Source organism: Nannobrachium achirus, assembly GCF_963921795.1.
Source record: "Nannobrachium achirus genome assembly, chromosome: 14".
In the NCBI taxonomy this organism is placed as follows: domain Eukaryota; kingdom Metazoa; phylum Chordata; class Actinopteri; order Myctophiformes; family Myctophidae; genus Nannobrachium; species Nannobrachium achirus.
Window position 1 is genome coordinate 16,518,922 of NC_137821.1, and position 25,110 is coordinate 16,544,031.

At 41.5% G+C, this 25,110-nt stretch overlaps 2 protein-coding genes across 2 annotated transcripts; one reads left to right on the forward strand and one right to left on the reverse strand.

Moving 5' to 3' along the window:
- The first annotated feature begins 265 nt into the window (after window positions 1-265).
- LOC308298743 (uncharacterized protein) lies at window positions 266-4,876 on the forward strand. Its single transcript, XM_080742404.1, has 7 exons — window positions 266-349; window positions 626-777; window positions 910-1,023; window positions 2,443-2,496; window positions 3,323-3,517; window positions 4,209-4,331; window positions 4,571-4,876. Exons 1-7 carry the CDS (start codon window positions 343-345, stop codon window positions 4,607-4,609), a joined length of 684 nt encoding a protein of 227 aa, XP_080598530.1. The 5' UTR covers window positions 266-342; the 3' UTR covers window positions 4,610-4,876.
- A 9,049-nt stretch (window positions 4,877-13,925) lies between these two features.
- Window positions 13,926-14,756, reverse strand: LOC308297852 (E3 ubiquitin-protein ligase RNF13-like; the record flags this gene model as incomplete). Its single annotated transcript, XM_080741419.1, has 1 exon — window positions 13,926-14,756. One exon carries the CDS (start codon window positions 14,754-14,756, stop codon window positions 13,926-13,928), a length of 831 nt encoding a protein of 276 aa, XP_080597545.1.
- Window positions 14,757-25,110: the final 10,354 nt, after the last annotated feature.

Genomic DNA, 25,110 nt, shown 5'->3' on the forward strand with positions numbered 1-25,110 from the left:
TATCTGCTATTTTTCAATAGCTAAAGTTACTAGGGTCCCTCCACCTTGGGCCCCGGTAACTCAGTCCCACTTTCCTACCCCTTGTGACGCCCCTGCTAACATGTGAAGAATATAACATGAGTCTTAATGAGTTTATGGTGTGTAGGTCAAATGGTCGTTCCACAGAATGTGTGTGCACTCCTCATAATGGGACAGGAAATGTGTTGAGTCAAATTTCACTGACAAAAAGGGGGTGGGATTTGACTCCAAACATAACAGAGAGAGACAGAGTTTTGGGGCGTTGGTGAGTGTAAACTTTGTTGGTCGATATAGCTTGTAATAAACAGTCTGGATCTTGAGACCATGGCAGGTAAGAAACACTTTCCTATTTCTCATATATTTTGTCTGCATGGGATTGTCTGCTCTAGAGTTCTTTTTCTTCTTCTCGGGCGTCTATGTTCTTCGAATTAAATGAATACCAGCTGCTGAGATGGAAAAACCAAACAGAAGACAGGCGATGTAGGCTATGTTTTGATGTGCAAAATATACCAAAGTGATGTTTAGACATGAGGCTGCGCTCTAAATTACCATTGTAGGCTTTTGCAGTGTAACTATGCACATTATAATGCACATGTTGAATTTGTAGACGACGAGGCAGCTATGGGGACAGAAAGCAGCCCACCCCAGTGTACTGGACAAGGGACTCAACAACCACAGGATCCCCTCGTTGCTGTCACCTTCCAGAGGGACCCCAACCGCAAACAGAAGTTCCTGGAGGCAGAACCCAAAGCTTTAGGGGTACCACTACCTACATAGCATCCACCTACCTTTCTACCTACCGTGTTTACAGCTGTTGAGCCACTGAAGTTTTTAAATCTCAACCATTGTCAATTTGTCATTTATTGTCTTAATGTTGTCTTCTTTTGCAAGATCACTCAGATTGGGCTGTGTGTTTATCAAATGGGCTGGTTTGGAGTGTCTTTTGCCAGTCACATTTCTGCGGATATGACTGTGTGTGTATTCTACGTCATTCTAAACCTGCCGGTAAGTGCATATAATAATAATAATAGTAATACACTGTAAAGTCCTGAGTGTTAAGGTAACTGCACTGTAAGTGAATAAATGGAACCAAATGCCATTTGTAAACTCAAAAGTATTGTACTGTGTAATACTAGCTACTACTGATAATGATAATGATATTCCTATTTTTGTGTGTGGCTATCCTTTTTTTTTTCTTCTTCTTCTTTAAAGCAGACTTTACAAAGAGCTTGTTTTAGCCTGGCATGGCCAGACTAATATCACTGCACCGACAAATGAAACCAGCAAGTAAATAACAATGAATAAAAACAAGAACTGGGGGGGAAAAAACTATTGGCTGCGAGCACATCTATAATAGGACTTATGAAGAGATAAATAAGACAATTTGTGAATATTACTCCTTCTAGGCAGGGAGGGTGTAATATTTGGAAAGTAAAATTAAGGCATTGTTCATACAACTTTCCGGTTTAACGTCTTATTGATGTATACTATGCTATTTACATTCCAGCGGTTGACATTTTGACAGCAGAAACTGTAATATTTGTTCGCATACTTCAATGTTGGCTTATTTTATTGAATAAAATGATGTGTTTTACCAATCTGTATATAAATACAATATAACTACATAGCACCTCTGCAGTGGTTGGAGGAGGTCTCCATACTCGTATTTTAAGCTGACGCCACACTGAGGCACATAGAGCCTGCTTACTATGGGCCTATATGAGGTTTGCTCGTGCACATAAAGTAGGCCTACTGTATATGCACACACCGTTTCTGTATCCACTCTAGACCCAGACCAGTAACCTGCACAGAAAAATTTACCCTGCATTCTAAAACTGTAGATGCGTGAATCCTACAATGTATATGTACCACCTGCTCTTCTGGGTACACCATCCCCCACCAAGGGTCATCACCATGGTGGCTTGTGGTGGACATTTTTTTCAAAATATTTCTTTAATTGGACATACAAATCTTAAAACAGATCTAGCGCTGTGCTGTGGTCTTCAAAGTGGGTTGAGGGACCTTCAGGGCTACATGAAGGTGGTCCAAATGGGCAATTACAGGTCTGTAACTCTGAGAGCGTACAAATGGAACCAAATGGACCCTACAGGTCCATTTGGTTCCATTTGTACACACTTAGAGTTAAGGTGGTCCTTGAAAATAAAATGTTAGAGAATGTCCAAATAAAAATAGCAAAAGTGGCAGATCTACTGACTCACAACATGTCACGATGCCATGCGTTGTGAGCTTGTAGATCGGTAGCCCTATCTGTGACCTCCGTAGAGGATTGTCTATTTTCGTTATTCGTCATACGACAAAGTTTAGGGCATAAGTGGTTAAAGTGAAACTTACTGACCTGGCATTACAACTGTTGAAATGTGCAAATGTAGCTGAACAATGTTCCCTTTACTGTGCTTTTTACAGGTGATAATAGCTGGGAGCCTCGCCATAGCAGCTCGGAACCTCCACATCCCTACTGTAAGTCCTACGACCTACAAAATAAATGCCTGGCACAGGGGTCATCGCCATGCTGGCTTGTGGTGGACATTTTTGTTCAAATTTTTTGCCACAGACATACAAAATGAGTGGACAATAATACCAGAAACACAAAGAGCTAGCCCTCAATGGCCATAACAGGCCTGTAACTCTGAGAGTGTTCAAATGTACATTTGTTCACTCTCAGAGTTACATGTAGGGTAAGTGATTTCACTAAAGTTTCAGTTTTCATGTAGGTGACAGGAGGGGGCCTTCCTCCAATCATGATCAAGTGGGGGCGGGCCTTGGTGCGCCGTAAGGCCTGCACCTGCTCGATCATAATTGGAGGAAGGCCCCACTAGCCTGATTGGAGGAAAACCTGTCACCCGACAGTTTTGGTGGAGAAACTGAAACTGCTTTTTTCTCCTCACAGGGGATAAGGATAAGTCCAAATATGGACCAAACACTATCAGAAACCCATTTTGTTATTATTTGAATTAAGTGAAATCACTTACCCTAAGGGGATCCTTGCAAATAAAACATTTGAGAACCACTGGTACTTGTGGACTGTGCCATAGTGTCATGGTAAATAGAGTCTGAAGAACTCCTGGTGACATTCGGTAATTGAGTCTTGTGATCAAAATAAGAACAATGGTATGTAAAAAAGAAAATCTAACATTTGACATGGACAAGACCAAGTCTTTGCCACGGACACATTTGTCAGTGTCAGTATTAATGACCCCTGCATGGCCTGGCAAAATATATGGATGACAAAAAACAAAGCAATAAATGAAATTAAATAAAAATGTTCTCTCCTTATTTCCATCAGCTCAGGGCATGTCTGGGCATGCAGGTGTTGGCCTGCATGGCATCCATAATAAATGCAGTCTTCTGTGCAATCTTTATGGTCGACCACCATTCACTGCACAGAATCTGCTGGGACATTTATGATTATTACGACAATGAGACTTCATGGAAACAGTGGACACAAAGTCAAGATTATACCACCTGCCGTCAATATAGGGTGAGACCCCCCCCCCCCCCCCCCACACACACACACACACACACACACACTCTTATTGTCTCATCAACAGGGTTGGGATCCGGAATCGGAGGAGCCGGATCCAACATTTAGGAACCAGAATCGGTTCCATCGCATTTGAAACTGTTTCTGGAACCGTTTTTCTGTCACACTATCAGACCCCCATAACTCACTGTATAAGTAAGTAAGTAAGTAATGTAAGTGTACAAATGGAATTGACCCATGCTCTAATCTAATACTTGCTATATTTTTTAAAGGTGGTAGTGATAGGCTGATATTGTTATTGACTTATGAAGTCATTTAGCACTGTGAACATTTTGCGGATAAATGAACAGAATACTTATCGTCACTGTCAGGCAGAAACCTTGTACTGTATCTCCAAGTTAAAAATGTGTATGTTTTCTTTCTCTTTTTTTTTTGGTAAATGAAAGCCCTGCATCATCATACAAAGGTTTCTCACAAAAATAGTGAAAATAGCAGATCTACAAGTAAATAATGTCTCGTGATGTGAGGTGGTGTGTGCTTGTAGATCGTTTGTTTTCACTATTTTTTTTTATTTTTTAATACTAACAAAAAGGAAGGTTTTGGACATAGGCCTACAAGGTTTCCACCCGACAATGACGATAGGGTGTATTTTGCAACAGTGTTGTAATGGTGTTTTTGCTCCCAACAGGATAGCGCCAGTCACCTCTACGCTGGGATGATTCTTGTCTCGGCTGCTTTGGTGGCCATCTCCAGCACGCTTGCTTCCTACTGCTGCAAGGTGGTCCAGTGCTGCTCACCAGCCCCCAAAATGGTAAACACAAGGAGCTAAAACATTCATATGGCTCATCAATTTATAATGAATCTTAATCTAGAATGAGCATATGATGAGTAAATTATACAAATGAAAAGGTGGTGAATACTTGACATGACACTTACCTATGTTTGAATGGCACCACTAACTACATTTATGTACTGCAGGTAACCATACTGCCACTGCCACCAACCTGGCGATGAATAAATGTCAAACCTTTTCATGTTTTCCTTCCACAGCCGGTGATCACAGTACAAGCCTGTCCTGCCCGGCAGTGAGACTAGAAGAGCCCTGCATGATGGCAACTACCAGAGACACAGTGATATTTATCACAGGGGAACAAGCGCTTCCCCTGTCTATCTCACCAACCAACACAGAAACAAAGTATGTTTGCATATAGGCCTATATATCCCTCCTTGAATAATACAATTTGTTATTACTAAATAACAAATAACAACTAACACATGGTGCAATGTGGTTCTGGAAAGACCAAAACATTGGAAATGTGTTGCATATTTTACATGCTCTACAAATATCACTTTAACATGACAATATTAAATAAAAATCAGAGTTTGGCTTTTATCTTTTATTGTTTTGATCTATTGTTCATCTTGAGTGGTCTGTTTCAGCAGGGAGATATGAAGGTTGGAGAATTCACTCACCACCATACTGTAGTTAGCCCAAAAAGCCAACAGGTTTGTTTGTGATAAATCCATGGTGCTCAGGTAGCCATAATGGGCAAAGTATCATGAGTTTACCCAGAGAAGCAGAGGCCTCGCACTTGGGGTGGCTGCGGCCGAGGCCCCGGGGCACTGGTCCCATCCAAACAAATTGGATGAGGCAACAAATATGTTTGGCCACATTATCTGTGTAAATACATTATCAATTACACTGTAGGAATGCTCATCAGAGAACACAGTTGGACCGAAACATTATATTTGCATTGAAAAATCTTTTCTTTCCTGTAAGTGAAGACAGTGTGCGGGATCTCCCTTTTTTCCTGTCTCATGCATTGACTGCCTGCTCCTGTGGGGTCCATTGGGGTATTGTGGCTGGGATCACCATCAGCTGAATGGGACTATCACAGGAACCAGGATTCAAACAAAGTCAACTTCAGGAAACATTCTAGTCATGGATGTTATACCATGACTGATCAGCTGATTTCCCATCTCTAGGGATTGTAAATTGAGACTATAAGGGCTTCCTATTATCTTTTTCAGAAGAAGATTTTTCCTATCATGTGTGTTGTGATCTTTAAAGATCCTGTTCTCCATGTAGCCACATCTTCTGTAAAGCCTGTCTGAAGAAATGTTGGAGGGAGAAGGTAATGATTATGAATGATGAGGTCGGTGACCCAGGTCGGGACTCCGGGAGTGTCATCTCAGCCTTTCCACGGGCTGGGATGTTAGAAAGAGGGGTCCATTATGGAGAATAGGGTTGTATAAAGGTCAAAACTAAGCCTACTCCTCAGAAGGGACAACTGAGTGATCTCTCAGTGAGACAGAAACCCCAGAAGGTCCGAGTCCATCTATCAGAAAGGAATGAGGGAAAGCGGTCATTCTTTGATACCCCTGGTCCTGGGTACCGAGGCTATCCTGATAATAATACACACATACACATGTAGGCCTACACGCACGCAACACTTTCACTGACACACTCTTTCCACACATGATCACTGGTCATATAGAGCATCGCAGCGGAAGTTGATTCCTGGGGTCACTTAATATTCCCCATTCATTTTCGCCATAGACTTTTACAAAAATATTTATAACAATTATGTTAAGCCTCGAACCAAGCCTTATTTAGCGGAAGACACGAAAACACAACTTGTCTAAGAGAAAATGAGGCTTCTTATTTTGGTAGCTTTAGTCAGATACTAACTCTTGGGCATCTTTGTTATTTAATACAACAGCTCAACCTAGTGGTCATAAAACAGATACTAGACCAAAACCTTGGAATGCACTGATTTATTATAGGCCTGTGTGTGTGTGTGTGTGTGTGTGTGTGTGTGTGTGTGTGTGTGTGCGTGCGTGCGTGCGTGCGTGCGTGCGTGCGTGCGTGCGTGCGCGTGCGTGCGTGTGCGTCTAGTATCTCCCTCAGTCCATAGGGGTATCCCTTTGAGGTATCCCTTTGGATCAATGGTAAAGATATTGGACTCTCACGTGGGAGACCTGGGTTTAAATCCCGGACGTCACATTGGTGGGGACTGCCCGAAGGTCTGACCTCTCAGTAGTCCTAAATCTGTTAGGCATGATTTTACTGAGATTAGGATTAGGTTTAGGCATAGATAGTAGCATTCACCAGGTTAACATTCTGTCCAGATCGGGTTACCCTGTGGAAGGAGGTCAAAAGAGGAATGAGTGTAACACAGTCAATCACTGCCTCAGCCTGCTGGCCTCAAAACTCTAATACCTCCCTACAGTATATCAATAGGTTAGATCTGCTGGATCAGTGGTTAAGATATAGGACTTTCATGTGAGAGACTTGGGTTTGAATGTGTCATATTGCTGTCTGCAAGCATACCTGCCAGCCTCAGCCCGTCAGAAAACAGGAGATTTCTTGGGGGAGGGTGGGGGTGTCATGACTGCAAAAAGTAGGCGCACAGAAATTGATTTGATGACTTAAGCAATGTAAGACCCATCTTTAATAATAATGCAGTCATGACTTAAATTAATATCTGTGTATGACTATAATTAACATAGTAGATGTTCTGGTGAATTTTGGCAGTTTGACACCTCCAGGAGAAATTCCCACAATTTGTGTGTGTGTGTGTGTATTTATTTATATTTATATAGGCTGTGGGTTCAAGCCCCACTGAAGATCTTACTTTAAAGACTGATTTCCAGCAGAATAACTTCAAAACCAGTTCAGAAAGAAAGCATTGTGAGAGGACCTCGCCGTGCTGGCGCAGCAGACTACTAATGAGGTCTGTGAAGTAGAATACCTTGGTTTGTTCAAATCTGGCCATGGTCGAGGCGGGGTCTGCTTGGGGTGTGTGGGCAATGCATGCAAGATCATACAGATATTCACTTAAGTAATGACTTAAAGATGATAAGTCAAGATATCTTACTTTGCATCAAATCTGTACACCATTTGGCATTTTTTAAGGCTGAAATTGTACCCACGCTAAAGCAAGCCTGATAAAAGTATCAAACATGTAAAAAAAATGTAACAGAATACAGGGAAATATTATATTTCTGTTAAGAAGTTTTTGGGGGAACCCCAGACCCTCGTTGTGGAGTTCCGTGCACCCCCACCGACCCAAAAAGTGAGTCACAAAATCAAGGCGAAACACCTGGAAAAAAGTGAGTCCCATCAAGCGAAACACCCGGAGAAAAGTGAGTCCCAAAATCAAGGCAAAACACCTGGAAAAAGGCGAGTCCCATCAAGACGAAACACCCGGAGAAAAGTGAGTCCCATCAAGGCGAAACACCCAGAGAAAAGTGAGTCCCAAAATCCCCCAAAAAGTGAGTCCCAAAATCAAGGCGAAACACCTGGAAAAAGGTGAGTCCGATTAAGACGAAACACCCAGAGAAAAGTGAGTCCCATCAAGACGAAACACCCGGAGAAAAGTGAGTCCCATCAAGGCGAAACACCCGGAGAAAAGTGAGTCCCAAAATCAAGGCAAAACACCTGGAAAAAAGTGAGTCCCATCAAGACGAAACACCCGGAGAAAAGTGAGTCCCATCAAGGCGAAACACCCGGAGAAAAGTGAGTCCCAAAATACCAAAAAATCCCCAAATAGTGAGTGCCAAAATCAAGGCGGAACACTTGGAAAAAAGTGAGTCCCATCAAGGCGAAACACCCAGAGAAAAGTGAGTCCCAAAATCAAGGCAAAACACCTGGAAAAAAGTGAGTCCCATCAAGACGAAACACCCAGAGAAAAGTGAAACACCCGGAGAAAAGTGAGTCCCATCAAGGCGAAACACCCGGAGAAAAGTGAGTCCCATCAAGACGAAACACCCGGAGATAAGTAAAGTGAGTCCCATCAAGACGAAACACCCGGAGAAAAGTGAGTCCCATCAAGGCGAAACACCTACGATAATAAAGGCGAAACACCCGGAGGGAAAAAAAACTCATGCAAATGAGGTCCAAGTCAGACCTCTAGAAGGCCAATCTGTCTGTAATCGAGAGATTCTAGGCAGTAGGCACGCACAACTAATGGGCTTTAATAATCATTAAATGTTCTCCAATATGTCAGCTGGATAATAAGACAAAAGGTCCTGTTTCTATTGTGGTTTCAAAACATTCAAACATATAGACAAGCAACAGCAATAACAAACCATAAACACATTATGCTGTTTAAGTTTTTTTTTTTTTTGTAACGTTGTCTGTTGTTCGTCTAAAAAAAGACCATGAAAATGTAAGTGGTGAGTGGCTCAGTGAGTTAGGCCATCGAGCTTTTGGTCAGAGGCTGTGGGTTCAATTCCCACTGAAGAGTTTATTTTAAAGACTGATTTCCAGCAGAATAATTTCAAACGAAGCACAGAAAGCAATGTGAGACGAACTCTGGCACAGCTGACTGGTAATGCAGTATGTGTGACTACTAGCTAGATAATATATAGGCTACTATTATTATTATTATTTTATTATTATTTTTTTCAGGGCGGATGGTCATTCAAATATGACACAGCAACTAGCAGATAGCTCAATACGTTGAGATGCTGTGCATGAGACCCAATTAGGGTTGGTAGTTCAAACACCACCGTATGCTTTAATGGGATATCAGCCTCTGAGTCCAGGGAGGGACAATTAAATAGGATCTTTAGAACTTAACAAAACAAGTGATTTGTGACCCTACAGCAGTGTTTCCCAAACAGTGGGTCCCTTTAATTTTTTGTTTCCAACATTTTGTTTTGAATCATTATTACTTCAAAACATTAAAAAAAAAACATTCCCAAAAAAAATGTATTGAAATGTATTGTATTGTATTAAAAACATATATACATATATAAAACACACACACACACACACACACACACACACACACACACACACACACACACACACACACACACACACACACACACACACACACACACACACACACACACACACACACACACACACACACACACACACACACACACAGCACATCTGTCTGCAGTAGTTGGAGGTGGTCTCTGGCCTGCAATGCCCTGCATGCATACTCTGTTGAGAAATATTGTAGACCCTTGTGCCAGGAGGACACCTACTGGTTGACACGTGCTATTGCAAGTTCAGACGACGGTATCAGCCTCTGAGTCCAGGGAGGGACAATTAAATAGGATCTTTAGAACTTAACAAAACAAGTGATTTGTGACCCTACAGCAGTGTTTCCCAAACAGTGGGTCCCTTTAATTTTTTGTTTCCAACATTTTGTTTTGAATCATTATTACTTCAAAACATTAAAAAAAAAACATTCCCAAAAAAAAGTATTGAAATGTATTGTATTGTATTAAAAACATATATACATATATAAAACACACACACACACACACACACACACACACACACACACACACACACACACACACACACACACACACACACACACACACACACACACACACACACACACACACACACACACACACACACACACACATTAAATATATATATATATATATATATATATTACAATAATTTCATGAAGAAATCAAAGGAAAAATCGAAGAAATTCTATGAATTAGAAAACAAATTGTAGATCTGCTATTTTCACTAGTTTGCGTCTCGGGCAAACATCAGATTATTATTTTTTTTTAAATTAAACTGTTTATATTGTTGTTTGTTTTTCTTGCTAAAAAGTTAAAGCCCTACAGTATCTATATCCTGTAATAAGATGCCAGTAAGACATTTTTTTTTACACAAAGACAGCTCAGCAACAAACAGGTCTTCACAATTGACATTTTTTTAAGACAGATACAAAATATACTGTATGCACATCTAGACATATTCACAATAAAGATTAAATAAAACTAGTAAGACGCCTCAGGGCGACAAGCGACCTAAGGGCGAGGTCGCGCCATGCCTTGGCTCAGGACAGAAAGAAAGAGAGGTGAGCAGAAAGGGGATAAAGACAGAGGAATAAAAACCACATTACCCTAAACAAGGCACAAACGTTGCTGTATAGCAGGTTAACAGGAGTCTCCATGTCTCTCCTGCTCTATAGGCCTATATTGAGTCCCCTTGTATTGAGTACCCTGATATCATCAATGTGTTGTCACAGTACTGACGTCATAGACTGGCCTGAATCCATATTTGAGCATGCCTGACTCAGACATCCATATATGGGCATAAAACGGACAGAGACAAATACAGACGTCTCCATGGGTATAAAGCGACACAGACAGACACGTATTGCATAAATGTCTAACTGTGTGGGATATGTATTTCCAACTTGCATTGTTCCTATATATTATACTATTAATTCTAATAATAAACTAGAACTGCACTCTGTCAAGGTGCCAACTTGGAATGCCAGAAAAGTCGACCTCTTTCAAAGTCGACCCCAAACTCGTTTCCCAACGGGTCTGAGGCCTTAGCTAGATGCAGAATAGACAAAAATCAAATATTTGCTTCTGGGGGTCCCTGGAACAAAATATTTTGTGATGGGGGTCCGTAGCCAAATACATATCATTCTGGGGGTCCTTCACATGACAAATCTTGAGAAACACTGATGGCCACATAAGTTTTTTTCAGAAAATTGTTATGATTTAGAAGACATTTGTAGAATGTGCCGATCAGTGGTTAAGGACCCCCAAAATGTATTTTTGGCCGTGGACCCCCATCTCAAAATAGTTTGTTCCACGGATGGACCCCTATTGCAAACTTTTTTGTTCCAGGGACCCCCAGAAGCACAGATTTGATTTTAGTCTAATCTGCATCTAGTTTAAAGCCTCAGACCCGTTGGGAAACGAGTCTGGGTCGACTTTGAAAGAGTTCGACTTATCTGGCTACCCCAACTTGCATCTTGTGCACATACTGCACAAGTAGGCCAAGTCTTGTGCGCCAGCAGACCTGCCATGAGGTGAGCTCACCATCGCAGTACTCGCAGGCTCTGCTGGCGCAAGAAATACATAATCAAATCTAATCTAATGTAATCTGGTCTAGTAATGATAATAATTATATTATTATCACCTACATCACCATTTTTCTTTTTTATGCAGAGATAAGGAATGAAAGCCATTTTTAATGTTTCTTATATAAAAATCTAATCTCAAATCTACCCAGGTCATCAGTTGACATAATGTAGCCAGTAAACAATAATTGTCCAGACCTTTTTGTTTTTTAATTGAGAATATCCATTCTCAGATTTATTTCTTGTAACAATACATTTCACATACATTTTAAATGGAATTTAAATACACATTACACCTATAAAATCCTAATTTATTCTCCATTGTATGACGGAAAATAAAATACACGCGCTGAGAATAGTAGATTTACATGTAGAGCTCAGGGCTGCACACACAATCTGCACACACAATCGTTCTATGATTTACAAAACTGGCCTTCACAACCCGTCTTGTGATCAATATGAAATACATTAAGGCAGTAATGTGTGATGTGTTCCCTCTGAGAAGGAACACTTTCCCTGCTGAACACTTATTTGTCTCTCCATCTCTCTTGAAAAGCTACAAGCAAGCACGTGATGGCATAAATGTGGTGTAGATTGCTCAATTCATCTTTAAAAAAGAAAGAAAGGCAAGACTAAGGCAAGACAATTGGGTATAATAAATGGGGATATTTTTCTCCCATGTCCAGAATTTAGACAAATATGTACTGTACATAATATGAAGGTTAATATTTGGAAACTCCCTCAATTGTATGTGAAGCTGTTAACATTTCTGTTCTTGCGTGCATTGGCTGGTGCTGCTTTTTGATAGCAGGGCTTAAAAACAACTTGCCAAACATGTCAGGTATGTCTATCAGCTCAATCTGTACAGCACAAATTGACAGTGACTATGAGACAGAAACAAATAAATTAGTACATTGAATCAATTACTTTTACATTTTGTTTCTTATGAGTTTGGGATGATGTGCATCAACACGTCCCAATGCAAGTCGTGAGCTTGCAGATCGTGAGCTTGTAGATTTTAAGCAAAGAGATTTGTGTAGACTAGAGGGGAAAAGGAGGAGACCATAGACCCCTGGGGTCTATTGAGTAGGTTTTAACTGATTAACATGTATGCACACATTAGATGTAGCACCTCAGTAAGCTCTGCTCTATAGAATGAAACTCATTCATGAGATCACAGTTGGTGGTTTTGAATGTGGAACCCAACAAATCATAGCGGAGTGACGCAAATGAACATGAATGGCCCTGTTGCATATCAATGGGTCGTGTAGGTTACTATTAAACCACTGCTAGGGAAAGTCTTCTTTAGTCATTTAGAAATGTAAAACCAAGTTTGTTATTCATATTACTTAGGTAGCTGGAATCCTCTCTTTATCAGTTCAAAGGGAAAGAGAAAGTGTCATTCACATTGCCAAAAAAGTGGGTAAAAAAAATCTAAACTAAGAAATCTATGTACAATTAAAATAGAATAACAAAATGTGTAAACAGAGATGTCACATTGCAGTATTGCACCTTCACGACCAATATATTATACCAGTAAGACTCCCTAATCGGGAGATAAGCAACTGTCAGGTCGCATAATACAAACTTTAGAAGGCAATCATAGCCAATCAGGAGGGAATATGGAAAATGGGACTTATTATAAAATAAAACTAGCCTAGAAATTGTACAAACCAAAAATACTTCAGATATTGGAAGTTTTTCGTCCTTAATTAGTCATGTTTTCAAACTTACTTTCTGGCTTTGTAATCTGTGGGAAGTATGTGTCTAATCTCTTATTATACAGTTGTTTACATAGCATACTGTGATTCAATTCAATGGGACTTTATTGGCATGGGAAACATTACAACAGTAAGTGTGAAATCAACAAACAATAAATAGTACAGTTACAGTAGCCCTACTAAAAATAATGAAACATTGTGTTTCACTGTAGAGTGCAGCTTTTTAAAAACAGTGAAACACAAGCTGAACATTTTTGCTTTTGCTGTTGGAAAGTCTCTCTCTCTCTCTCACTCACTCACTCACTCGCACGCACGCACGCACGCACGCACGCACGCACGCACGCACGCACGCACGCACACAGAATGCACTGTACCTCAATGATTGTTGATTGATGACAACAAGTTGCTTCCCAATCTCCAGAGAATCAGTCATTGATTGCTTTTCTGTTCCTGGAGATGATTAGTCCAATATTGTGCATGATGAGTTCTGTTCCCAAATCTAGTAGCTGGCCCCATCCTCTTCTCGACTTCTTGCTTTATAATAGCAGATCTACAGGCTGAAGTAAATATTCAAGTAAAGTGCAGATACTCAAATCCCTGGAAATAACCAGCGTTGACCTTGGGATCACAGTTTGTTTGTAGACATGAAGCCACAGGCCAACTGCTTGAGTCTTGAAAAGCCATCAATCGCTCCAGGCTATCAACATGCCCCATCAAATTAAAACCTGTACAACCGTCTTGTTAACAATAAATATTTTCACATTTATGATGTAGAAATAATGCATATATTAATGCAAAAACAATATACAAAAACTATAATTTGATGCACAGCACCTCCACGCACTGCGTGCAAACGGGACAGGTCTTCTTCATGGTGGTCAGCCAGTGGTCCACGCACTTTGTGTGGTAGGCATGATAACATGGCAGGACCCTGAGCTTCTCTCCCTCCTCGTAGTCCTCCAGGCAGATGGCGCACGTGTCGTACGCCGCGTCCCCTTTCTTGTACGTGTGGATGGGGAGCTTCTTCAGCAGGAGTTTGTTTAGCACAAAGTTGCTCATCAGGAGTATGGCGATGAAGGGGAAGATTATTATGCAGACTGGCATGAGGGTGAGCACAACGATGATGAGGTAGGTGAGGAAAATGGGGTAGATGGTGAGGACTACGTGGGCCCCCTTGTCATAAGTATAGTCCTCTTTCAGGGAGATGGCGGTCTCCTCGGTCACAAACACAGTTGGGATATGTATCTGCTTCCTAACCTCTTTGGAGTCCATTCTGATTAGGTCGTTGGAGTCCACGTTGTGAATTATGGCCGCCTGGTATCCTGCTTCTTCAGCGTTGAGGACCTTGATGTAAAAGTTGCAGTCAGATCCGTTGATGAGGATGATGAAGGCCATGGGGAAGGTTCTTCTCCTCAGAGGTGCTGGTGGTGAGCTAATGGACTCACAGGCATTCTCTGGCCGCGCAACTACCAAGAGGCCCCTCAGTCCATCGTAGAGCTTGATGTGTTTGCCGAGATGCACTGGAAGGTCTTCAAAGTTCGTCCTTTTGTTGTCGTAGGAGTAAGCGGAGATGTCTGCCTGTACAGGCAGCAGGTTGAGGACAGTTAAAATGATATAGATCCCTGAGAGTGTGGTCGACAGCATTCTTATGAAATTAAATTCCAATCAAGGAGCCTTATCAGTGTGTTAGTCAAATGCCAGAAGAAGCAGGAAAGTCAATAGCCAAGAATCTTGTGAGTAGTGAGCACAGGGACAGAGCTCACACACATTTACCCCTTTCTCTGAGACACACCTCTGAATAAATGTGAAACCCAGCGAATCATAGTGGAGTGGCGCAGTGCAAATTAACATGACTGGCCCTATTGCATATCAATGGGTTGTCCCTCATCGACTCTGACAGGCTGCTTTGGTTTCTGGAGCCCATGGTGCTTGGCTTTTCAGTCTAGCTTCGAAAATTCATGCCTTTGATGGACATGCTAATAGGAGGCTTTGTCTCCGACACCACTGTGGCCCAGAGGAGTGCTATGCTACAGGTAAATCATACAAGGTTAGTGTCCTGTCTGCTGCATATCCAGTATGGAGTGAACTTTCCTTTAAATACTTTCTTAACCACATGAACCCTGGCTAGCGTCTCTGTTCTGGGCATGTCATAATAGACAAAGTAGCAGATCTACAAGCACATAATGTGTCACAACACAACACATTATCAGCTCGTATATCTGCTAGCAAGAGAAAAGGTGGATGGGGGAAAAAAGGAAGGGGCCAAGTATAGACCCCTGTGTCAATAGTGGTTAAAGAAAGCACACTTAAAAGATTGTTGAGCCCATTCGCAATGTGATGAAACCGGTAAAGTTGTGAATCTTTGGTCTGGCTCTGAAGTAGGTTTTACAAACAGTCTTTTCATTCATCAGGAGTTTATGCCTTAAGGCCGATACAGTACAACACGTAAGTTTTTATGTAATGATGAGCATTGTTTATATTAATTTGATAAATAGGCTAAAAGGAAGATAAAAAGATAACTGTTTGTTCAATTGCTCTGGCCCTGGATTGTCATTATCACGCATGTATGCACACACTCACACACACACGCACGCGCGCACACACAATGCACAGCACAAACGCTAGGCTATTATTTATATTTATTAGTTTATCTCCGCCCCTAACCTTAGTTATTTTTGATGCCCCGGGCACAAAGCTCAGATTATAACTCAAAACACTGAGTTTGAGTGTTCCCTTGAAGCATGTGAGCTTCATAGAACTCACATGTCAATGATGTCATGCTTGAACAGCTGTCAGTTGTGAAGCCTCCAGCTTCCAGCATGTGTGAGCTACTGTATGAGCTGAGCTAATGAATTTGGGAGATCTACAAGCTAAATCAGCTATACATATTGTGTCACGGTGGATGGTGTTTTTATTTTTTAAAGACCTTTACAGAACCCAGTCAGACCAAACTTTAGTTCTACTTATTTTATAGTTTATTATTATTTATTATCTCCGCCAGGCCAAAGGCAAGGGGGAGAGGTTATGTTTTCATCCCTATGTGTGTGTTTGTCTGTCGCAAACCACTGGACTGATCAGTGGAAACGTTCTCGTGCACACTGCCAGTAGACCAAGGGTTTTTCACATAGCCTACTACATACATGGGCAACTGGCGGCCCGGGGGCCACATGCGGCCCCCACCTTCACTTAATGTGGCCCGCAGGTCGATATTGGAATACTGATATATTATCAATTTCAGCTGTTACGATTACAAACATGCAAACATGACCCACTTACATTAGTAGCTTAATGACTAGTATAGCAGTATTAAAATGTTAGTCTTTGTTATGTCCAACGTATTTGTATTTAAGTTCCTAAAGTTAACATGAGTATAACTAAATACATTTGAAATTAAATCATAATGTTACTTTTTAGGATTCCAAATAAAAAAATAACAAAATAATTCAGGATTCCAATTCAAAAGAAGCAAAAATAGCAGATCTACAAGCTCAAAACGCGTCGCAGCACGACGCGTTTTGAGCTTGTAGATCGGCTATTTTTGTTTCTTTTGTATGACATCCTAGAATGACAAAGTAGGATGTAGGCCCTCTCGAGTGAAGTTGGAAATATAGTGGCCCTCTCCATCATCAAAGTTGCCCACCCCTGGCCTACTATATATTTCTAAATTTAAATTCACATAATGGAAATCAATGGTGGTCGGAGTCACAGAAAACAGAGTATCTACAAACTCATGTCGTGTTGCGATGTGCAGCATTTTGAGCTGGTGATTGTTTGCCCCAGAATATGGATGCTAGGGTTAATGTGGTTAAGTTGTATCTCTCTACTCTTATCTGTACTTATCCTGTGTTTCATGCTTAATACTGGGCTGCTAAGACTGAATTTACCACACAGGGATCAATCAAATCTAACATTACATTCAGATTGGATTAGTGAGTCTTTGTGTGCAACAGTTCCACATTTATTAACATCATTATTGTCCACAGTAATATCCAGGGTGTTAAACTCTCTAAATGGACTCAAAACGATCTTATTTGATAGTTTCAGATCTTCATTAATACTATGGATTTTTCTGTGAGATAAGTCAATGATGTCAACATCATTGACATTGATTATACATTTCAACTGATGAGCACACGACATCCCATGATAAAGTATCCAAAGACAAAAATAAGTCAGCTTGATGCTCTGAAAAAAGATTACTGTGCAAAATCAGCACAGCATTTCCACCACATGTTGTCTTCTTCAGGTGATGATAAATTAATTGTCTAGGCTTGTTGTGTCACGTGTTGCGAGCAGAATGCATATACTGTACACACACCCAAATGCAAAATCACACTGTGCTATAAGATTACTAAATATAAAATACACATAGGAATATAGGTTAAAAATACCACTACAAAAGGGACAGTAAAAGAATAAGCAACCTCACTAGTGTATTATGATAGTCTATCAGTGTTCAGTGTTCAATGTAGTACAAGGTACAATTGTGGACACATTATATGGATGTGCGTGGTTTTGATCCCATGATGTTTTCTATGTGCCTCTCCCCTCTGCTGTCACCTCAGGGATCCATGTGTAATGCCTACTGTTGCCAATTTCTGCAACACTGGTGCCAGAAGGCCCACAAAATGAATCATTGGTGTGACGTCATAGCTCAGGGGTAGAGAAACCGTTATTAGAGCCCGAAGGGTTCCCAGTTCGAATCCGGGCTCCCCCTGAGTTAATGTCGAAGGGTCCTTGAGCAAGACTCTGAACACCACATTGCTCCCGGTGAGCAGGTTGGTGCCTTGCATGGTTTCCTCCGCCACCGGTGTATGAATGTATGCGTGAATGGGTGAATGCTGCACAATCTCTGTAAAGCGCTTTGGATAAAAGCGCTATATAAATGCACCATTTACCATTTATTGCTAGTGCTCGTTCCTTAACAGGGGTGTCCCCAACTTTCCAGCTTTATGTAAAATACATTTTTAGGTTGGGATAATACCAATTTCATACAAACAGGAGAGAACTCATACAGAATGCAGAATAATCAAGTGAGATTTGAAGTGTTGAAACAAAGAAAATGTAATTATTTTTTATTATCCTGGCCTTAAATGTATTTTCTATTTGCTAAAGAGCTGGAGAGATGAGATGCCTGTTCCCCGAACAAACAATATAGTAATGAGTATATGGAATGTAGAGCTTAATAATAATAAACATGTAAAATAATCTCCCAAATGTACACCACTGTGATTATTGTATTGCAATTCTGACTGTGGGGGGAGAGGGATGATACCCCTAAATTCAGTCACAATTCAGGTCCTTTTTATTTTATTCAATATTCAGAAGCTGGTTGCTTGTAAATTCTGTGTATTCTTTGTGTAATCTTTGTGTATTAGTATTAACATGTTCATATGCATTTAGTCAATAACAATATCAACCAATTGTGATTAGCTAAAATAACTGCTATTAGGTGATGTGCTAATGATTATTAAAAAAAACTCTGTTTATTTAAAACTTTTGTGAAAACACCAATCCTACTAATAAACAACCAAATGTCTGTCTGTCCGATGTCTGTGATATACACGTATGCTGACATCACTGATACTAAACAATGCCCAAATTTAGAGATGACTGACATCACTGATACGTCTGGGTTCTCCAAGTCCAACATTACTTCTAAGACTTACATTCAGTCCCTCATATACTGTGCACACCCCATAACCCAAACTGCACATAATTTGTAGCAAATATTTTCGAACGGCCAAGTACTAGTAGAATTTGAACATCGCCAACCCTAGCTCCATTCCTTCCAGTCACACGGCAGAACCATTCTGTTAGGTATAGTTACCGTTAGTATCATGCGCAAACACACATTTCCAATAACTCTCTCCCCATGAATCTGTTGAACCCATAGTATATAGTCTGTGATATGAGTCAGAACGTACGCAACGGATAATTACCGTCCTTGGGTGTCCCAAACGATCACCAAATCGAAAGGAAAAGGTTAATCCAAAAGAAATACAAACTAAAACATAATCCATTCAAGGAAAACTAATTCAACAATAAGTCCACTGTGTCTCCTACGGAGAAAAACAAACGTATGATGAACTTCTCCAAGCTGAAGAATAAATAAGGCGAATATTTATGCAGTCAATACTTTAATTCTCCAGAAGTAAAGAGTATTCTACAGAAGTACTACTCCATCACTCCTAAGGGTGGGAACAAGCCGGTGAAGTTGAGCTCCAACCAAAACGACTACGAGATGGATCAGAACAGCGATGACTCCACCAAAGACGAGTCTACGCCACAGAAACCCATCCCATCCTGGGCCGAAGATGCTCAGCTGCAGAGCAAACTGCTCAAAGAGTATTTCAACCCACCAAGGTCTTCACTCCCTGTTCGGTCCCATAGAACCCCCCAACCTCTAGTCTAGGAAATGTTCAGAACCAGCAAACCTAGATTCAAAAAGCTATGCTGTCTGGCACTCCCCAACAAGTGCCAGACAGCATAGCTTGTGGGGAGATAGGGCTGGGATCCTCATCAGCATCATCTTCTCTAGCATTATCAAAGTTGTTATTATTCACACGCTAGACAACTTGTTACAGTCATTTTAGGGACTTGTCTTTCTTACAGGAAAGTCTCCTCTGTATCAGGTAAAAATGTCATACCGCTAACCAGTCTCACACAATCTAACTCAGGTTTTCTAAAGTTTATGCTTGCATGCAATATAATAAATAAATTATATAAAATGGAAAATTATAAAAAATTATATTACAACTTGCTTTATATTCTCCTCTTGTTCTTGCTTTATTTTCTCCTCTGACAAAGGATGAGATCTCTCCTCTGCTTCTTGCTTTATTCTCTCCTCTGCTACAAGCTGTGGCCTCTCCTCTGCCTCATTTTCAGTCTGGCTTTGTTGGTGGTGTCTCTCGGACTGGCTTGCAAGGCACTTGCAGGTCTGTGTCGCTCTCTCTGCATTGTGGCCCATGTGTAGCAACGGTGTCCAGTCTGAGACAGATTTCAACATTTCATACGCATATGATGATCGACCTGTGAACACATGACATGTTATTTAACGTGGGATGCGTATCCTAATCAGAAAGTTTACTGGCACATATGCATGTACTAGGAATTCGATTTTGTTTACAATTAACGTAAACAGCTCTGTAAACCGGCCTTTAAACACTTGGCCCCTCCTTTTTTCCTCTACACACATCTATTTGACAAAAATAGACAATCTACAACTTCAAGCTCACAAAATGTTGCAACAATATTTTGACCAAATGTTCACCTATTTTCAGAATGCTTGGAGTAGGATTTCTGTGGTTAACTTCGTGACATAACCGGCAACTTATAAATCATGCATTCTAAAAAGAGAACATAACTAGTACAGATGTAGACAGAATGTAAGTTTTCCCCTTTAGAATGATACCCAAATGAGTTTGTAATAAAGTAAACCGGTCTTAGTACCTTCTGACATCCCTTGAGTAGCAGGAGATCCTCCCCGAAAGCCGTTGTAATGTAAATCGGGTCCGTGGTGCTGGCGGTCCGTCGGGTCAAATGGATGCCGCGGTGCAGGCTGGCGGAGAACACCCAGGACCTCTCTAAAGAGTTTGACTTGAGTCTCCTGCATGTCTCTAAACATGGCCATTTGCCAGGTCCTCTCTCTCTCCTCCCTCTCCATTGCCTGCTTCCGCAGCCTCTCCTCGTATTCTCTCTGCTCCTGCAAGCGGAGGTCCTCTCTGCGGTAATACTCCCTGTCCATTTCACCGAAAAGCTTCTGCAAGTCCTCGGACATCTGCTGGAGCCTGGCGTTCTTTCTGGCCTTTTTCCGCGGAGGCGGACGAGGAGATTCTAAAGCAGACACAAAAGGACATCAGCAGCCATTAGTCAGTCGCCCACACTTATGCTTACAAGTTAACATTAACAAAAAGCAAGTTACAAAAAAGTCCTGTTAAATAAAACACCATGTTTGTTAAAATCTCACACATCGGTAGGAGAGCGCAATTTCAACAGTTGTAGATCTTAAATAAACAACAACACAATTAGCAGCTGTTATAAGACACCTGTCAAGTCCTTCTCTCATCCAATAGCACACCATAGTGCGAGTCTGCGAGAAGGACTTGCCAGCATGTCTCAGGGGGGAGCGTGTCGATATTTCGAAGGTATTTCGACACGGGTGAATGTTAACCTGAGGAAATGCTAACCTGTCGGCACTGGTGAGTAGGTAACCTACCGACGCTGGTGAATGTTAGGCATGGGGGTCCATGCCTAAACCTAACCCTAAACTCAGTAACCCTGGCACTGGTGAGTAGCTAACCTGCCGACGCCCGTAATCGAAATAATGGGACATAGAAATAGCGAGATTTCCCTGTCACTGGGTGCATGCACTAATATTTATTGTTCTATTGTTTTGTTATTGTTATTTCCAATGGAGTGATTAATGTCCTGGAAGAGTGGTTAGAGTCACTGGCAGGCTAAAAGAAACATACATGCCAATATTATGTTGCTATAAATGATGATGTGCTGTTTACAATATATTAATATATATTAAATACAATTATTGAGGCAGGGGCAAACCTGACACTTGTCCACCAGGACAGAGGCCCGGGTAGGCACTAGGCAGATGCTCCTGGATGTCAGAAGAATTTACCACAAATGAATGTTAGATCTTTGGGTACTACCATCTACAGTATGATGGGGAGTATTGATACAGTATGCAAAACATGCATAATGACCTTTGGGTGAGTTTAACTTGAATGTTCTTAAAATGGGACTGTAAAAAAGCTTGAAGTGGTTACTGGTATGCTATATGTGACAATGGAATTGGCTAGGTGATGGCGTTTCCATGGATACTACTCCCCCAGGGGCCTTATTGACCCTTAATGGGTCCCTGGCCTGCATCCACCTACCTGGTCCTCCAGACTAGAGTAAGATTGTAAGAACAAACTTAACCAAGGCTCTCTACCCAAATATATGCACAGGACTACAGACTGCACCCTAGTCCCTGGAAATCACTTTGAGAACCACTGGTCTATTTACAAAACCTACCATTTTTAGCTGACTCCATCAGATCCATCAGAATCAGATCAACAGAGCCGTCAGGAATCCTGACGGCTTCGGGGAATCCTGACTCAGGATGCCCGGCTACAATCTCAGGATGCCCGGTTACAGATGGGGTCTCGTCGTCATCTTCTATGGGAGCAGCGTGGCTGCTCACTTCAACCTCGGTTGGCTCATCTTTCGGGCTGCATAATGTTGGTCTGTCGCCTAATATCATGTCCAGGTCGTCGTACCACTGGAAATCATCTTTCTCGTCGCACGCACCGGCACCACTCTGTCTCATCTTGTCGCGGACTCTCGTGTACACCAAGCGCAACTTCTTGACTTTAACGCGACACTGAGAGAGGGTGCGCTGGAACCCGCGCGCCTCCATCCTCTCGCTAAATATCCTGAACACCGCGCTGTTTTTGTGCGTGGCCCTGAGCAGTCCATTTATGCGATCGTCTTTCCATATTTCGATCAGGGCTTCAGTCTCGTCGACGGACCACGTCTGTCCACGGGACCGGCTCATTTCGAAAATCTGACGTTGGCGACGTCTCATTAGTCCGGCGTGCATTTAGGGTTTAGAGAGGGTTAGTGATGGTGTAGTCAATGGAGAGAGATGCCTCCCTCATTCTCCCCCCGTGTTTACAAATTCTTCAACCCACACAGCACCGTTTCCTGCATTTGATGCGGATTGCATTCACACCAACAGTGAACCGAGCTCAGCCTCTGGCGCGCTTGTAAGCAAAGCAATACCACAGTTTCCCCCCGGATTAGAATTCCTTTGCTCAAACTGAAGCTCACTTTCCGACAATGAGCTGCTGCAGACTTGGTTTTAATCACAGTAAAACATCGTGGTGTGAAATGAATGCCCCCAGTGTCTGGAGGAAGTCTCTCATACAGCAGAGCTCACATATCACTGCGCTCAGACAGTCTGAAAGACTGCACTGCACTCAGCTGGGTGGGAGTGGAAGAGCGCCTGAAAATAGCAGATATACAAGCTCACAATGCGTTGCATTAACCTACATGGCGACGCATTGTGAGCTTGAAGATCTGCCATTTTCAAATGGCCTAAATGTACATTTATAGGGTTGAAGTGGTTAATGTAGGCTATGTTTTGTAATAATAATCAATCTAGTGACTAGTATCTAAAGTTTTCAAAAAATTGTAGTTTTGTAAAAGTACAATATTTGCCTCTGGCTCTGAGATGTAGTGGAGTAGAAATAAATGTATTATAAATTGGAAATCAAATAATCAAGTAAAGTACACATACCATATTTATAAATACCTCAAAATTATACTTAGTTACTCTACACCACTGGAAATAATCAAATGTTTTGTTTGTTACAAAAACAATTATGTGACGTCACTTCCAGTGTACTCACTGATCATTATAGCCTTGGAAATGATCATGACATGATCATTACAATACTCAGTCTAAAAGTAAAAACTAACCTGTTGGACAGCTTACAGTTGCGGGTTCTTCTAGGCCCACTTCCACCTCCTCTTCTTTCGGGGTTATGTATGTGGTTCTGTCGCCGCTAGTCTCGTCATCATCATCTTGATCTCCATCCATGGTTTTATCCCCGGCTCCATCATCATCACCCATCGCCTCGGTGTTCTCCTCAGACTCGGCCTCCCCGGGGCTCACAGCCCCAGGGACAGCAGCAGAACGGCCGCTCCCCCAGCCCCAGATCGACTCGCAGATGTCGAAGTACGGCCAGTACAGCCGCGCGTTGCCGCTGCTGCCGTGGTGCTCTTTCACTATCTGGTACTTCTTCCGCAGGCTCTTGAGCTTGCTGATGACCTGCGCCTTCCTCCTGATCCATCCTCGTCCGCGCAGCGTCTCCGTGATCTTGTCGTAGACCACCGCGTCCCTGACGGTACCGGAGATCTGCTGGATCACATCGGCCCCGGAGCGGATGGACAGCAGAGCCCTGATTTCAGAGTCGGTCCAGTTGGCAGACACCGTGTGACAGGCGTTAGGCATGTTGTTGGCTTAACGCTGTGTTTGACTGTTTATGTATTTATGGTTTTGATTGCATCGTTTTTCAAAAGATATGTTGTGTGTCCCGTGCGGGTACTGTTCCCACATCACACCGACATGGAACAAAACATTGCCAGTGGATTAACGGTTCAGTGCGTGATGTGGGAAAAGGATTATTAATGTGGACCCGGATGTTTTGTATGGAAGCCCCACAAGGCCACGATTTGTTTTCCTTTGTACTTTTGAATTTGCTCAATAAAGATAATAAAAATACTTGAAATCTGATTGCTTTCCCATAAACTCCTGCACAAAAGCAGGATCAAATTAACTGCACAATAACTACTTGAACATAACTTGAATAACTCCTGAAGTTGGGCACATGACCTCATAGGAATTATGAATAGGTACAATTCAGTTCAGTAAAGACAATCAATTTATAGATCAGTTAATAATGAATTGACAAATATAGAAACAATGTTAATTATTCCTATACAATTGTGAGTTTGCATGAACATTAATCAAACAATTTTGATAAAGTAACAGGCTTCAGCTTACTGTTCATTTATATCATCAGGACATACTGTATACCAAACCACCTTATGGATTGAAGACCTTTATTTAACCAGACAACAAAAAGGCATAATTTCTATTCAGCCAGTGACCAGGGAACAAAAGTAATTGGGCGTGTATTGGGCGTGTATATCAGAGAAAAACACAGACATACTGTATTTCTAAATGTTATAGAAAAACAGACATATTTCTATATATTATACCGTATATATTAGAGAAAAGAGAGGCCTTTTTCTTCTCGTCTTTTGTCCTTTCATTACAAAAATAATTTGATCTTCATGGTTTGTTTTTTTAACAGAAATGAATACTGCAGAAATAAATTGCAATACATGGTTTCACACACACACACACACACACACACACACACACACACACACACACACACACACACACACACACACACACACACACACA

Excerpts from the sequence above, each read along its gene's own strand:
- LOC308298743 (XM_080742404.1), top strand. Across the intron at positions 2,497-3,322 it reads GGAACCTCCACATCCCTACT|CTCAGGGCATGTCTGGGCAT; the intron begins GTAAGTCCTACG and ends TATTTCCATCAG. Across the intron at positions 4,332-4,570 it reads GCTCACCAGCCCCCAAAATG|CCGGTGATCACAGTACAAGC; the intron begins GTAAACACAAGG and ends TTCCTTCCACAG.